Source organism: Fukomys damarensis, unplaced genomic scaffold (genome assembly GCF_012274545.1).
Source record: "Fukomys damarensis isolate Sample0158 unplaced genomic scaffold, DMR_v1.0_HiC HiC_scaffold_38, whole genome shotgun sequence".
Lineage (NCBI taxonomy): Eukaryota > Metazoa > Chordata > Mammalia > Rodentia > Bathyergidae > Fukomys > Fukomys damarensis.
In genome coordinates, this window is record NW_022900950.1 from 39,431,624 (window position 1) to 39,449,159 (window position 17,536).

General features: G+C 38.0%; 1 protein-coding gene across 4 annotated transcripts in view; it reads right to left on the reverse strand.

The window, feature by feature from the left end:
- Dclk1 (doublecortin like kinase 1) overlaps positions 1–17,536 on the reverse strand; it is a 336,493-nt gene that overhangs the window by 71,717 nt on the left and 247,240 nt on the right. For 2 of the 4 annotated variants that reach the window (XM_010623927.1, XM_010623928.2), the window contains exon 5: positions 4,214–4,308. In XM_010623927.1, the coding sequence (XP_010622229.1) occupies positions 4,214–4,308 (95 nt within the window). Of the gene's footprint in view, positions 1–37; positions 492–4,213; positions 4,309–5,205; positions 5,506–17,536 lie in introns of those variants that run through there. The other 2 variants (XM_010623929.3, XM_010623930.2) reach the window with 2 other exon arrangements.

Genomic DNA, 17,536 nt, shown 5'->3' on the forward strand with positions numbered 1-17,536 from the left:
ATTTTAAGGAAAAATATGTCTGCTAGTGCCATTTTATTCTCCTTTTCAGTAAATACAGAAAAATTGCATCTGTATGTCTACTTGCAATTAAAAAGAAAACCTCATCCATGGAAATTTTGACACTATAGGGCTGTTAGCATGTTCTCAGTATCAGGTTTATACGTGGAATTTATCTAGAGCCAGGACTCAAAACCTTCAGCAACTGAGTGAAACTTCCTCCAATCAAATCAAATGGAGGAGATAGTTAAATTTTTTTTCCTTCAAGGATAAACACCATGGATATAAAATGCTCACATATTTATATTTGTATGTTTTGTTTTATATTATTTCAAAGTATGCAAAACTCTTTTGTGTTCTTTACTGTTAGACACTTGCTTAGGAAATGTGAAACCTTCACCCAATCACAAACCATATACACTGCTCCATTGTGTCTTTTACACTGAGTCTCCTACTGAGTCCAAATCATCCGAGGAGAGGGGGCGGTACAGGTCCTGTAAGACGAAGGGCAGGGACATATTCGTTTATTTGCTTTCATGGGTGCCCTGTTGCTCTCTTAGGAGCAACTCTGAATGGTATCCTTGGTTCCTAGTATTATTAGACTCTTAAAGTCACCAACTTTGGATATGAGGAAAGAAAACAATAAAGAAACAATCTACACAGACAAAATGATAATGATTTCACCTTAATGGCAAGAAAAGCGCAGCCTAATCTATTTGTGCATTATTGTCTTCCTCCATGTCCAGCTAAGTCACATCCTCTGAGGTCTGCCAAGGTCACTTCTGCTACACTGTGTCTAGAAAATCCTTCCATGAACATTTTCTTCCCATTCTGAGTATAAAAGGAATGTGCTTCTCTCTCTCTCTCTCTCTCTCTCTCTCTCTCTCTCTCTCTCTCTCTCACACACACACACACACACACACACACACACACATTTCTCAGCTGCCCCAGCAGGCATTCAGCATATTCTGGTTCTAGAGCAGCAACTCAAATGTGTTTGCGTACAGCATCAACTCAAAACATTTCCCACTCATGCCCTCCCAATGCTCCTTCCCTGTCCCCAACCAAATGCCCATCACATCCCCTCATCTTCCCTCCTGGGCATTTCTGCTACAAAATCTCTCTGTTGATAGCCAAGCAACCAGCTCAGATCTGCAAAATGTCTACAGTTGGCTTTGTTTCAATTTTCTCCCTCCCACTCCTCACATCATCAGATCAGATAATCTACAGAAGTCAGTGATGTGGGAGTATAACAGGGAGCTTCATTTAACCTACACAACACATTTCTTCCCGATGTCTTGAGAATGGAACCAAAAACGTTGACAGACAGGAAAAGAATCTCCAAGGTCTGATTCTGTGACCAGTCAGATGCTTTTAGAGAGCAAGTTAAATAACTGTGTTTTGGAAAAATAGAGGATGCTTAATATGCTGCCATGAATATGTTTATGAAGAAAAAGATCTAATATGTAGACTCTTAATTGTATAAAATGTCAAAAGAAGTAACATAAAAGTATGAATTTAAGGGCCAGGGATTTAGCTCAGTGGCATTGCACCTGCCTTGAAAGTGCAAGGTCCTGAGTTCAATCCCCAGTACCAGGAAAAAAAAAAAAAGAATTTAAGTAAAAAGGATGATTAAATCATACATAAGTAAAATATAGATTTTCTTATTTCTAAATAAAGCAATTTTCCAAATATTTTAAAAAGAAAAAATAGCTGTATTCCTATATTTTAAAATGGGGTAAGAAGTGTGTGTGTGTGTGTGTGTGTGTGTATTGGAATGGGGGCAATAACTCATTCTTCCAGCTATGTTGCTAGGCAACATAGGAGGAAAAAATAGAAATAGCTACTGTTTTCTAATTTGCAATAAAAAAGAGTTAATTTATTCTTTGAAGTGCCTTCTTTTAGCACATGCCATCCTTTACTTATTTCAGTATTTCCTGCATAGGAATACAGCCAAACATTTGAGAAGAATATTAACCAAATTTGAAACAGGATCATTTTTTAGGGATATCTGAGGCCAAATTTAGCTGGGAGGGGTTATTTGATGCTATTGTCTAAACACCATGGTGAAAGCCCCTCCCACTAACACAGCTGGGAAACTCTCCATGCACTGACATGGGTACATAGATAGAGGATGTTCGTAAACTCAAAGGCTTGAAAACAGAACCATCTTTGAATATATGCAGCTAAATGCAAAATCCTGGAAACTAAACCATCTTTGAACATATCCAGCATCCTGCTTACAAGATATGCTTAATAAATGTTTTCACACGGTGACAGACCTTTTGCTTCCCTAAAACAAATGGGATACTCCTTCCCACTTTAAGTATCGTGCTTGCACTGGTAGTATAAATGGCAAAATGAAGAGTGTCAGAAAACTATACCTTACGGTCATTTCCTAAGCGCTAAAAGTGTTAATTATGTAAGCCAATGACTACATAGCTGGGTGAAAATTTTCTGCCTCAGTTGGACAAAATCCAACTGAGGCAGAAAATACAATGGGAAATGATGAAAATCTTACCTCATTCTGCCAACATAGGACATCTGAGCAGAGCTTTAAACCTCCAAGGATAGAGGGGGGTCTCCATGATAAACACAGTGGGAGAGAAGCTGGGCTTAATCTGTGGCTAGGACTCTTGAGCATTCTTAATTTAATCTCAATAAGTAAATCTGAGGTACATCTATAAATCCAGATTGGATCAAAGGATAAAGAGATTTCTGTGCTAGGCATATCTCTAAAGTGTACACGTCAAGAAAGATAATGTTCTCTGGAAGACAGTCCTTCCTATGCTGCCTCTAAGGTCTGTCCCTATAGATTGGAGCCTTTCAGTGTAACATTTAAAAGAAAAGGGTGCTCACACTAGCTCCTCCTCCACTCAAGGATAGGCTATTAGGAGAGTAAACAAATTTGGCCAATTCTTATTTGCATAGTTAACAATTCTCGGACTTTAAAATGTGAAATTAGACTAAGAAGACCTTAGAAAAATCACTCAAGTGGAATTGGAATAGGGTTATTTGGTTTTTTTCTGTCTGGAAAGAGACTGTATTGTTTTGTTCTTCCAACTGAGACCCAGAAAGGATGGTAGACCTATGTAAGATAATCCAAACCTTTAGAGGAGAATCTGGTGCCAAGTTCCAGGCTTCATCAAAAAGTTCACACAAACTCAACCTGATGCCAGGCAAATCAATGAAGACAATAATGAAACCAGATATTTAGTGTGATAGTCTCCCCTGTGCCCTCTACTTTGAGAAGGCTGATGGTTCTGGCAGCCTAAAGACCCAACCCGGTCAAGATATTTGAAGAGAAGGGGCTTTGGTTGAAACTTAAATTTATAGCACTTGGATGAGTCATTCTAAAACACACAATAAAAGAAATCAAATTCAAGAATTTAGTATGGGAGTGCAATAGCTTCCACTGAGAGCTTGCTTATTAAAATATTTGTTGAGCACCATCATAAACTCTCCTAAGGCACACATGCTGCCCATGTCAAATCTGAAATCAGGGCCGTGAATGGCCTTCCATTTCTGCTACTGTAGCTTCCTGACTTCCCTTCTCAATCCTTTTATTCTTGCTATGGTATTACTGGAAACAACAAACAGTGGAGCAGTTTTTCTATCCTGAATAAAGAGATAACCCTTCCTAAGTACGGAAAAGCTAATAGTTTTTTCCTAACAATTCTTCCACTTTGGTCTAAAGGCTCAGCCAATTTCTCTGTTATTACACAAGAGGCTCCAAACAAATGCAAGTAGTGATGAAAGAGAATATGCTCAATGTGGGCTTCATTCATAAAACCACATATCCTCCATGGGTACCCATCTCCTGTTCCATGGGCTCTCCGCTGCTCGATCCTCCTTCCTTTGACAGCATTTCCCCTTTTCCTAACCAGGACAGTGATCAATGATGCTATCTAATAAAACGTGGTACAACTAAGGAAGCCTACAAACCAGTGCTAATAAAAACTGTGCGTTCAAAAGGAAAAAGAGGATGGTATCTGAAAGTGAATCAGCCAGTGTACACTCTTCTAAGAGTTAAGATTTGGAAAAATGGACAGAGAACTTAAAAGCCTTAAAGTGTGGCTAAACCACAGTGAAGATAAGTCATCCATTATTGGTCATTCCTTGCCCTGGTTTAGTGACTGCTAGAGACAAGTTACACTATTTGCTAGCCCTTGTGCACCAAGGCAGATCTCAATAGGTAGCTTGCTTGTTTCCTTACCCTCTGCTTCCGCAGGCTTCCTGGGCTGGTGGGTGATGGGCTTGGAGACTTGCCCGAGCGTGGAGTAGAGAGCTGGCTACCAGGGGTTCCATTAACTAGAAACAAAAAGAAATGCAAGAGAAAAATGGCACATTAAGGAATTTTCATGACAATTCGTCTTCTCAGAGAAACAAACAGTGAGAGATGGATGTCAGCTAAAAGGTATCATGAAGAAAAGACTAGGGAGCGATCATCTTCAGAAATTCACTGCTTTGTTAATTCTGTGTTTAATATAGCAGCAGGTTATATAATAGTTTAAAAATGTATTTTGTCCAACTTTCTAGATGATTTTATTAATGATGACTTTATCTGTGTCACCAGAGATTTCTGGAGTGTGGTTAAGGTCCTGAGACATTTGTAACAGGATTCATCTTTAATTCTTTATTTCAGCTGCCCAGTCCTACCCAGTAGGAGAAAATATTAGTACAGTTCACAAATGATATCTCCAGTGACTTGATAAAAACAGATCAGTGTGATTTTATAATTAATAACTTATTTCTGGAAGCTCCTGTATCCATTTGTGTTCTCTCCATCCTCCAGCCTTATTCTGATGGACCTGTCTCAAATAGTACAAAATAACTAGCCAGAGAGTGAGGAATTCCTCACAGTTTGTCTTTGCTGCCTTTGAAAATAAAAGCCACTGTCTAACAGGTTCAAAGCACTGGAATTCTATCAGGTTCTCAAGTTTTATACATCATTATCTGAATCAAGATAAAGCCACATAAGTCATGTAAGCAGTTCTTTTTTCTGAGTACCATCACCTCTAAGAACAAATAAAACCCTTATAAAACATGATTTTATAGAGACATATAAGGTTGACTGCATTTTAGATTAGAAATGATTACATTACAGTTTCACAATGAGTGAAATAGAATTAAACAGGAGACACATACATTCTGGAGGGTGCATAATAAGCAATCTCCACAGGGGAGACTGACAGTGATTCCACTTACCTTCTATGAGTTCTAACATGGACCCAGTCTTAGTGTGTGACCTGACAATAGCAAGAAGCAAAATCTCTTCTCAGCACTAAGCCAAGTACCAGCGGAAATGGGAAGCAGTTGGATTAGTTACGGATGGCTAAGGCTGCTCCCAGAGCAGGCTGAATGAGATGCAGGATTCATCAGCAGATGCCTTTTCTGCGTAAGGCTGACGTCTTCCAAGCGGCAGTGGGAGGTGCGGGTTCTGTCTTAGGCTACATCAAAGGTGTCAATTAAGCCTCATGCCAACGCAGAGCCACTGCACCCGCCACCCGACACACACTCACTCCGGAAGCCCCAGCCTTCTCAGTCCTTTGCACTGAATCATAAGGAAGTGCCTCTGGGGGCAAGAGTCCCAGTGACTCATCTGAGAATCAAGACGCCAGTAATTCCTCTAAAGCCTGGCAGCTACCAGGTAATAAGGACACCCTGACACCATGCAGGAGATGGGTCCAATGTTTATTGATTTTTCCCACACCACGTTTTCATAAAAACTTAATGGCCCATGAAAGTGGGAAGCTCATTTTGTTATCATGTCCAAAGATGTTAAAATATCACATACTCAATGCTGTCTTAATTTTTAATTTTGCCTTTGAAATGTATTCGGTAACACTTTCTTTAAAAAAAGATGTGTGTGTGTGTGTGTGTGTGTGTGTGTGTGTGTGTGTGTGTGTTGTTTTTGCAGAGTGCAAAGAGAAGCTGAGAATACTTTAGTTTGCTTGCAGGCACGCAGGACTGTACCTGTTGAATGAGTTTCATGCTCCAGATTTGTCAGGCTGGACTTCCCACCCAGGACCCTCTGAGGGGATAGCTCAGATAAAAAGGCAAGGATTAAAGAACTGGCAGAGGCAGAACCTGTACCAAGTAATAGGAAAAGAAAGACTGCTGGCTGGCGACAGAATGTTTTATGGATGTAATATCTTCTTTGTTCACTTGGATTCCACTTTATGTCTTTATGCCACACTCAAAGGCTATATAGATTGGGAAAGAATAAGCAAATATGGAAGCAAAGCGAGTATTAACACTCTTTTGCACCGGCTTTTAAAAAATTTTTTTGCTGATGTGTTTCTGTGGTGCTGAGGGCCTGCACCTATGAGGCAAGTGCTCCAGCACTAGGCTACACTCTTAGCCAATTCACAAGCTAACGGAAAATAGCCTTTGGAAAAAATATCTTGCTTTAAGAGATAAAGCAAAACAAGAAGATTGTACTTAATAAGTACCCTTTTATGTGTAACTCTCTTTGCTGCAGACTTATTTTATTTGCATCAATTTCTCTCCCTCATATAGCACCTATGAGGCAAGTGCTCCAGCACTAGGCTACACTCTTAGCCAATTCACAAGCTAACGGAAAATAGCCTTTGGAAAAAATATCTTGCTTTAAGAGATAAAGCAAAACAAGAAGATTGTACTTAATAAGTACCCTTTTATGTGTAACTCTCTTTGCTGCAGACTTATTTTATTTGCATCAATTTCTCTCCCTCATACATATGTATATATTGTATGAGGTAGAGTTATGTCCCCCATTTTACAGATAAGGAAACTGAGTCATAAAGATGATGAATAATTTGATAAACAGAGGCCAAAGTCTGACCTAATCTAGCTAAAACTTACAGTCTTACTACCACTTTCCCTCGCTGCATCAGACCTCTAGCCTGCTGAGAAATCAGAAAACTAAACTAATCATTACAATGAAGTAGTATGAGAGGGAAAGCCTTGAATGTTGCTACTGGAATTCTAGTAACTACTAAGGTCAAGGTTGGCCAAGAGGACAATGGATAATAGAGTTAAGTATGGGAAGCTGGGAAGGGCACAATGATGGAAAGGTGTTCTCAGGGGACCACCTGTTTCGGAGTTGGGCATGGGAGAGGTGGGAGAGGTGGCCTGTGCATACGCGAAAGAGACCTACATAAACTACCCATAGCAGATATATGGAGTTGTGGGTGTGGGTATGTGTATGTGGAGTTATGAATGCGGATGGAGGAACAGGCTGAGGCTACAGGGTGTGCAGGCATTAGAATTCATGTTGAGTTTGGCCTTTGTCCAAAGGGCATTGAGGATCTATTGAATGATTGTAAGTAGGAGTCCTGGGATCAGATTTGCATTTTAAAAAGCTCTCAAGAGCTCTTGTCCCATCAAGAACAGATTAGAGGGAACAAAACAGGGTGCAAGGCTATCTTTATAAGAATGTCAAGTAGAAAGAGCAGGACACATTAAGGGTCTTATAGCCAGAGACGGTGATGTGGCTGATCCAGGTCAGTGCAGTAAGGATAGAGGTAAATGGAAATGTTCCAGAGACATTTCAGAGGTAGAAACTGTAGGACTACAGGACTTGGTAATGGTTAAAGAAGATTAAAGCTAAAAAGGGAGCATGTTTGGAAAGACAATAGTGAGTTTGGACACACTGAACTAAAGTACCTTATATGACATTAATTCTGCAATATAGTTGGGGTAGTTTTTCATGTGTTTGAGAAGGAAACAGGTTCAGAGAATTAACTTCCTTAAAGACAAATAGCTGAAAGGTAACAGGGCAAGAACTGAACCTTAGCTATTGCACTTTTCCCAGGTATGTCCTGCCTGGGCACCTCCTCACATCCAAACTCCCATCCTATCTGTAGAGCTGAAGGAATCTGGGTTCCTCTCTCCCTGGGGCTCCTGGACACACCTCTTTTATTGAAAGCCACTGGGCTTAGTGCTTCCACTTGGATCACCAGCTCTCTGGACAAATGAAACTCAAGTGCCAAACAAGTCATTTACAATCAATTCTTTTCAATGCTGGGAACTGAACTCAGGGTCTTGCATTTGCCAGGCAGATGTGGCACCAACTGAGATAAATCCTAGGCCCACAGTCAAATATTTTTGGACACAACCCACTTGGAAGTTGGCAATGACCTATCTTTTTTTTTCTTTTTATTGAGTTTATTGGTACAGTCTAGGTATACAATACAATTACATTCATCATTGGGATTTTGTACCTTCACATAATAGGTCTTGATTCTCATTTTTTCCCCTTGTCCCTGCCCTCCCTTCTCCCCCTCCGCCCTTCCCCATTTACAAACACTTTATTTCCATTTTTTCAGTTTCTCTTATTTTTTTCCTCTCCCTTATTACCTTCCCCCACCCTTCCCACTTTCCCTACACCTTTAGCCCTTTACTTCCTATTTCACATTATTAATTATCACATTAGTATCCTGTGTACTATTATAGTGTTTCACACCAAAGAAACTATTCGGTATTTCAGTTAAAGAAATCTCTGTATGAACATTAAAAAGAGGGAATCCTAAAATAAAACTTAAAAGGAAAGTAAAAGAGAAAAGGCAATGATGTAACATTAAAATAATCCTTAATTCTGGAGATGAAAATGGTCCCTGAACATATTTAAATTGCTTCTTGCTCTTATAGTCTTATCTTATTCTTTTTTTCATTATTTAGAGAATACTTTATTAGTTTCTGTAATCAAACCCACGTAGATATGACCTTACATATTTAGTACGATGTGTTACCCCTGTACACATGGAAAAAAAAAATAAAAACCCACTTGGAAGTTGGCAATGACCTGTCTATCTTAGTATCGGGTCTGCTCTGACTCTTTCTCAACCCTAAGCATTAGCAATTCCTTAAAACAATTCTTGACATTCAGAAATCATTACACACATTAATGTTAAATTGTTACTGGAATAAATAATTTTTTTCATAAGTCACTTTGACACATGTATTGAGTTCACTTTTGTCTTCTTCTGTAACACCAGAAGTCCCTGAGTGCCAATAAGAAGGGCTTTGTTACTAATTTATTAGCACTTATTAAAATTCAACTTACAAATGACATTATTTTTCAGAGGCCCCTATTAAACAATTCTTTATTTTGAATGGAAAAAAATTCAATTTAATATGGTTGTTGTTAAATAACCAACAATAGCATGCCTAGCTATTATTTCAATCTGAATTCATTAAACTCTGAATTTGTTAAATTCATCAGAACCACTGCTTTATACTCATTTCTAGTTTCCTTTGCTCAGATCTTTCTGTGTCCATTTTTCATCAGTTGTGTCTTTTCTTACTCTGCTTGTTATCTCTTGGATGAGAAGTGCTAAAATTCAGGATGGATTAGCCACAGATACATGACTGTGAGGCTAATTCCTACCACTCCCAGTCCCTGCTTCTTGTATTTGACTCAGTTATCATCTAAGCCTAGGAGGGAATCCAACAGTACAAGGCAGTCCCACTGTATCCATGGGTTTGACTTCTGCAGTTTCAATTACTTAGGGTCAACTGTTGTCCGAAAATATTAACTGAATGGAAAACTCTAGAAATTTATACATTTTAAATACCTTTATGTATAGTACAGTGTTGTCATGGTTTTATTTTATTTTGTATTAGTAGTGAATCTCTTGTTTTGTCTTATTTATAAACTTTATCACATGTATGCATTATAGGAAAAAGAGAGATAGACAGATAGATGGAAGTTTGGATTTCCAGTATCCATGGAATGCCTTGAAATTTGTTCCCTGTGAATAAGAAAGGACTACTGTGTTTTGGTTATAGGTCATACCTGAAAAATACTCCTTATGGTGGGTCAGGCCACACCTTTTCCTTCATCACTTCAGATAGCTAATCCTACTCTTTTTTATTAGTTGGAGACAGGAATCCAGGGATCTATATCAACTAATCAGCACCACTCAGCACATGCTAGACTCATACCAGTCTCTGCCCCCAGGAAGCTTATAACTGCATATGAAAGTTAACAGAACATCTAGAACAAACATCTAGACAAACATTTGTCTGACTTTTATTCACAGCTGACTTTAAACGATTTTAGACTCAGGTGCGTGTAAGTTGAACAATTTATGACTTGAAGGGTTTCTTTCCTTTACAGTTGCATTTTAAGACTTGTAGATACCAAATAAAGGCTGAATGCTTTCAAGTCTCTCAAATAGGTCCTGAAGTCAGAGAAATCTCCAAGCAAGACTACCCAATTAAAGAGGTGAGTAACTTTGTTTTATTCAATAAATATGTGATTGTGCTCCTGCCACACCCAGACACTGTGCTACATAAAATGGATTGAACAATGAAAGGTACAAAAGACTGCAGCAATCCATCTAGAACTACCATGCATTACAGTATATTTATCACTGAGAATGAAAATGTGAATTAAAGGGAAAAATTAAACTGTTGCTGAAGTAAAACTGCCACAAAGAAAAAGAGCATTCGCAGGGACCTGAGTTCAATCCCCAGCACCAAAAAAAAAAAAAAAAAAAAAAAAAAAAAAAAAAAAAAAAAGAGCATTGAAATATACATCTAGGGTACATTTAAAGGCATCATGTTCCTTTGGGGAGAAGTGAAATGTAAATAAACATTCATGTGAGTATTCTAAAATAAAAAGTTCTCTTTAAGAGATCAGAGCTTACAGATGATTTGTTTTCTGACCTAAACCAGCTCTTCGTACTAGAATCAGAGAGTTGATGAACTTTTCATGTGTCCTTTCTTTCTCTGGATACATGGATCTAAAAGCTGTTATCAAACATGATCATATAGAAAGGATATATAGATAATATACAAGCCACTACTGACTTTTTGTAATGTATTCATGAAATCCACTGAAAGTAACTCCAGACAGACTCTAAACCCATTCCACACACAATTTATCTTCTCAGTATAGTGTTTCTCCTAGTTTGCTAGAATAAGCTGATCTTGCTTAGGATCCCACACTTGAAATAGTTTCTGCAAAGCTTTACATACACTTAGGCATGGTTATGTATTGAGAAGCAGTGTGTACAGAGCTCAAGTGGACCCTAATCACTTTGCTTATGAAAAGATAGAAAATATTTGCATTTATAAATTTTTTCCTATGATCAAAGCAAACCTAGTTGGATAGCTTTATCAACATCTTACCCAAATCAAAACAAAAAGGCACACATTGAAAAAAACCTAGGAAACATGTATTAAATATTAAGTGGTAGAGCTATAGTTGATTTTCCTATATTTCCTAAAAGGTTGGTAATGAGAATGTATTATTTTATAATGAAAACAGCTGGGATGTAACTCAGTGATAACTCTGTAACAGTGTAACAGTGTAACTCTGTAACATGCATTCGGATCCTCAGAGTAGGGGAGGGCTTTTATAATAGTAGGTAGTTTCATTTTATGATAAAATAAAATATGTTTAAAGCAAATATAGATTTTGCTTCAACATTCATTGTTTCACTTTACATTGTTCTTTTTATTCTTTTCTATAACATGTTTTACTCTTCGTGCCATATTGGCCATTTTTTCATACATGTATAAGCTTCTACACTTCTGCTATAATAGAAAGTTCTGGTGTCTTCCTCCTGTTCTTTCTGTGCCTCTTTACCTCCTCCTTCTTTTCCTTCTTCTTTTTCTTCCTTCGCTTCTTCCTCAACCCCCATTTCTGCAGTACTGAGCATTGAACCTAGGTTCTTTGCACCGAGCTACAACCCCAGTCTTTTATTTATTAATTTTTTTTAAATTTTGAGACAGGTTCTTGCTAAATCACTAAATGGCCCAGGCTGGGCTTGAACTTGTGATCCTACTACTTCAGCCTTCCAGAATGCTAGGATTATAGGCATAATCCACTGCACCCAGTCTCCTCTCCTTTTTTATTACAATCACAAACAACTTTTTAGACATGAAATCCACATCGCTGTTTATCTTACAGCGTCCTGCAATGGCCCATGGACAACACTTCCAGACAGGATGGTTATCTGGTTTTGCCTGCTGAAATAGTTCCTGCCCAGGTCACCAGTGGTATTCTCACTGCTAAATCCTGTGATCTCATTTCAGATTCCACTTGACTTCTTAGCATGATACAATTCTTTTTTCTCCCTCCTCCTCTACACTTCCTGCCTCTTTGACTCTGTACACTTTCACTGCTTATCTGTTCCTGGAAATTGCAGCTGAGTTGAGTGTGTTGGCACAAACCTGTCATCCCAGCTACTTGGGAGGCTGAGATAGGAGGCTGGCAAGTTTGAGGGCGGTTTGGGTAATTTAGTGAGACCCCATGTCAAAACAAAAAATATTAAAAATAAAGGTCTGAGTCTTTATTTCAGTGGCAGAGTATTTGCCTGGTATGCATGAGCCTCTGGGTTCAATCCCCAGTAGCATAAAAAATGCAGATATTCTTCAGGGATCCATTTTCATCTTCACAGATCTCTTAGTAGGGGAGAGGCAGAGAATCTTACATTTGTATTATTTAAATCATTACCTTATGCTAAGGCCCCTCAAATATATATCATCAGCTCAACTCTCCTGACTGAAACACTTATTCCTAACCACCTACTGAAATTCCTGAGGCATCTCACACACCACACATCTGAAATAGAACTCATTCCCTACCTCTCTTCACTGGACAAATTGGCTCTTCATCTCTGATTCTCCCTTCTCTCTCCCTGTGGCCTCATATACACTTAAATTCCTGGTTTCATTTCTCTTTTGGAAACATCTCCATTCCTAACAGTGCCATTTTAGTTCTGTCCTGACAATTTTTTTCCCCAGAGCAACTGCCAAGGACTCATAGAGCCTTCCTGGCCTCTTATATGGAGCCACCATTTCTACTATGGCAGCACTGTTCCTAAAACTTGACTGTGATCTTCCATGGCCTTGCTAAAAATCTCCTTTACTCTCCTAATACCTACTATAAAAATGCCCTGTGCAACTGGCAATCAACAGGGTTCTCCTCTGCTTTCCAGTCCTTTCCCAGGATCCTACTGTTCATTTTATTTTACTGGAAACCATGCCTTACTATGCCACATGTTTTTATGTCTTTGTGCCGTAACCCATACTGGGAGGGAATGTTCTCCTGGCCCTTCTTATTCTTGTGTATTCCTCCAGTCCCTTCCTGTCCTTCTCTCTAAAAAATGTTCTCTGATTCTATGAGATTTAAATCTTTCTTTTTCTGGGCCACTTACTATTACATTAAGCAGTGTATATGTTGCCTCCCAATTAGAATACAGGCAACTTTGAAGGCAAGGACTGGGGTTTAATTATCTTTGTATCCCTAGGGTGTAATATATACCTGGAACAGAACAGATGCTCAGATGTCTAATTTACATTAGGAAGTCATAAAAGTTGATGTAAGATAATTTCCCCAAGAAAAGAGGAAGTCTAGATAATGGTTCAAAGTTCTGTAGTTTTTTTTTGTAAAATCTCATTGGGGTGAACACTAGGAGGAGTTGATGGGTGAAAAGAAAGAATGGGAAAAGAGTTGAGCTTTATTTGCAGTAAGAAATTCTTAAAACAAAGGATGAGTCATGGACCTCTTGATCTTGGTGTGTTTCATTTTCAAAAATTCCCTTGGAGCCCCCAAGCAGAAAAGATCCTCCATCTATTATAAAAGGCTGAAACCTCTGTACTAAAGCAAATGACTGAGCTAAAGATTAATCGCCAAAAATCTCCCTTTGAAGATATTTAGTAGAAATCAAAAGAATTTGAAAAATTGGACCAATGAACTGGTTAAAATTCTCTTCTTTTTACCAGCTTTGATTCTTGTCTTATCTGCATATGTTGCATAAAATATTTTATATAACTGTTAAAAAAGAAAATTTGAATAACATAAATAAAAAGACCTCAGGGTTTCTGGAGTAATATACAGATAAATATTATGTCCAGGGAGCAAAGAATGGTGCTTTAGTCAAGGTAGCAGTTTATCAACTAAGGCACCAGCTTTTGTCTCTTCCATACGTCCACTCTGGCATCTCCAGCACCCAGCACTGACAGTCCACTGTGGGTCCTCTTGTACAGTGAATGAACAAAGTGTTGTTTCCATGCGTTTTTGTAGAAAACCTAGACTGTACAGGCATCTCTTGAGGTTCTTGGGGGACTGGCTCTGCCACCTGTCATGAATACCCAAATCTACAGATGCTCAAATTCCTTATATAAAGTGCATAATATTTGCATATAACCTACCAGTATTCTTCTACATATTTAAAATAATATGTAGATTACTTATACTGCTTAATACAGTGCCAATGCCATATGAAAAATTGTTATATTGTGTTGAGGGAATAATGACAAGAAAAAGAAAGTCTGTCATTTTTTCTGAATATTTTGATCCAGGGTTGGTTGATTGATAGATGTGAATCCTGCAGATATAGAAGGCAGCTGTAATTTAGACTATTAGCTTCTGAAGGACAAGAAAGTGTACTAGCTCATGCTTGAATTGATGGATAGAAGACATGCAGAGCTGAGAGTTGTTTTCCACCGCTTCTGCAGACAGAGAATCAAAGTAGAGGATGCCATTCCAAGAAAACTTGGCTGTGTAACTACATGGAAATAAAAACTCTAAAATAGTACTTGTAAATCTTTTAATAGACCTGAGGAGACATGAAAATTTGGGAGTAAGACCACAGCAATGAAATTTTAAGATAGATAAAATAGTTTTCTTCTACTTCTAATATTAAGAAAACAACATAAAGCAAACCTAAATTTTATGGTCTTTATTGAAATCAAATTAGTGTATATTATATTCTTATTATGAAGGTATTTTGCTATAACCTCTTTGTGCAGATAAAGGAATTTACTTAAAAGAACCTCACTTTCACATTACCTATTTTATGAGATGTCGGGGTTCTAAAACACACATGTATTTAGTGTTGTTACAGATTATTTTTTAAAAAAGGTTTATTGGTACACTTTAGGTGTACATTATGATCACATTCATTATTGAGAACTTGTACTGATACGTGACATATCCTGGTTCTCATTTTTCCTCATCCCCTTTCCCTCGCTTCAACCACTCCACCCCTCCCTATTTACATAGTTTTTATTTCCATTCCCCCCTTTTTTTTTCTTTTGGCCTTCCCTCTTATAAATTTTTATTTCTTTCAGAAACAACTAAAGACTGTTTTCTTTTAAATTCTTAGGAATTCTAGCTCCAGTGTCTCAACATGCAATTATCTGGAGCTTGGTGCTCTTTTTGTGTTAATAGGTTTCTGTTTTCTCTTTCTTCTAGTTCCACTTGCCTTTCTCTCTTGGGTGCTGTCTGTAACGGAGACCAATAACAATTCAATAGGTATGTGAGTTATGTTACCTATAAATTATTTGGGAGACCTAAACCTCTATGCTTCCAGACAGTAAGGCCTGTTTTCTTTCATTTCTGCATCATTAGTACCTAGTGAGTACCTGACACTAGCAGGCCTGCAAATGATATTTCTGAGTGTCTAAATGAACACCTTATATTAATAAATCATCTCAACTTCATTTGGTCCTGAGAATAGGAATGGGTGAAAGACAGAAGAAAGATTTATAGAGGATTCTTGTCCTTACACTGACCAACAAAGAAAAGTTTCTATCAGTCACTGACATAAATCACGAAGTTGGAGTGGGATGCCAGGTAGGACTAATATTTAAGCTTAGGTTGCAGAATATTATACAGTTGTAAATTGCAATTTCAAACTAAGTGCAAGATTAGCTATAAGTAGAGAGGAAGAAGATTCATTATAAGTGGAGATAAAGAAGCAGATATCAAGGACTGCCATCCTGGTGTGGCTAGAGTGCTGGGAGCCCCAGGTACCATGCTGTTAATAGCAGCATGGTCTAACAACTGAGCAAGTCTTAACTTTGTAAGATGTTACAATTTCTATACTATGTATGAAGAGGCATTCTGGAAGTAGAAGTAAAAAACCAAAGTAGTAATTGACAATGTGAAATAGGAAGAAAAGGGCAAAAGGTGTAGGGGAAGTGGGAAGGGTAGGGGAAAGGGAATAAGGGAAGAGAAAAAAATATGAGAAAATGAAAAAATGGAAATAAAGTTTTTGTAAATAGGGAAGGGAGGAGCGGATGAAGGGAGAGCAGGGATAAGGTGAAAAAATGAGAACCAAGACTTGTCATGTAAAGGTACAAGATCCCAATGATGAATGTAACTGTACTGTATACCTAAAATGTACCAATAAACTCAATGAGAAAAAAACAACTAAAGTAGAAATCATTTCAAACTTTAGACTAATGTTTCAGAGGAGAAAAAAGGTTTCGTTACTGTTCAAAATTCATGTTTATGGTTGTAATTGGGTTTGCGGCAACATCAATGTTTTATGAGATATTAAAGTAAAATTATTCACATTTGAGTCCCTCTGACTTATGAAAAACACAAAACAGGCTGTTTTAAGAAAACTATGATGTGATCAATATAAATGTAATTGAGTGTTCCCTTTCCTTGGTTTCAAAAGTCACAGTTGAGTAGGTGTGGGAGACCTGGATCAGGGCTGTAGGAGGACCCCAAAGGAGAGCTTCCCGAATCCTACAGCACTCTTGCCCTGATGAGAATGGTGATACTACTAGACTATGTAAACCCACGGGAAGGGACCATTTCTGGCAGTTTCTTGTTACTGTGTCATTGACATAGCTCCTACATTTGTGAATGGGAACTGGCTGCTCTGTAAACCTTGAGATTGCATAGCAAGTCAGAATCAAGAAACAGTCGTTGCATATTATAAGACAGAAATAACAGCCTATCATAAACAGGAAATGGCTGTCTACCATCTCTTCTAAGTCCAAATGTAGGAAGTTAAAAACCTTATACGCATAAAAGCCTCACACTAAATGAAACATGAGTGGAGCCATATAATTAATTTGATCTAGAAGTTCAAATACGTTGAATGAAAATTTTTAAAGAACACACTAATTTAAACTGGAATTGGATTATACTTCTTCATGTAAATGATAATACTGACACAGATTGCTAATCATCATGAATTCCAAGTTAATTCTAGTCCAGTCAACCAAGTTTTAACTAGAGCTGAAAGGGCTTCAGGGAAATAATAAAAACAGAAAATTTTGTTTGAAACAATTTGTTGATTTTGAGGATAACCATAGTACTGTCCCTGGCTCCTAAAACCTCATTTTCATCTCCTTATGCAAAGGGCATTTAGTCCATCTCCAAGAGTTCCCATAGTTTAAACATATTTCCAACATTACTCAAAAGTCCAAGTCCAAAGTCTCCTCTGCGACTCAAGGCCATTCTTAGCTGTGAATCTCTATAAAATTAAAAAAGATAGTTGCATATTCCTAACACATAACAGCATAGAATAAGCATTCTCTTTCCAAATGAGAGGGATGGGGGAATAGAAAGGAACTAAACCAAAGAAAGACTCAAAGCAGAAAGGCAAAAATTAAATGCTGTAGCTCCAAGTCCAGCATCCAGGAAATGTAGTGGCATGATGTGAACTCCAAGGGCTTGGGAAGCTCTACCCATATGGTTCACTGGTTACAGCCTGAATAGTTGCAGCCTGTGCTGGCTTTGCATTCTGTCTTGTGGTTTTCCTCAGCAGACACTGTGCTTTTTAGCATTACTTCCACA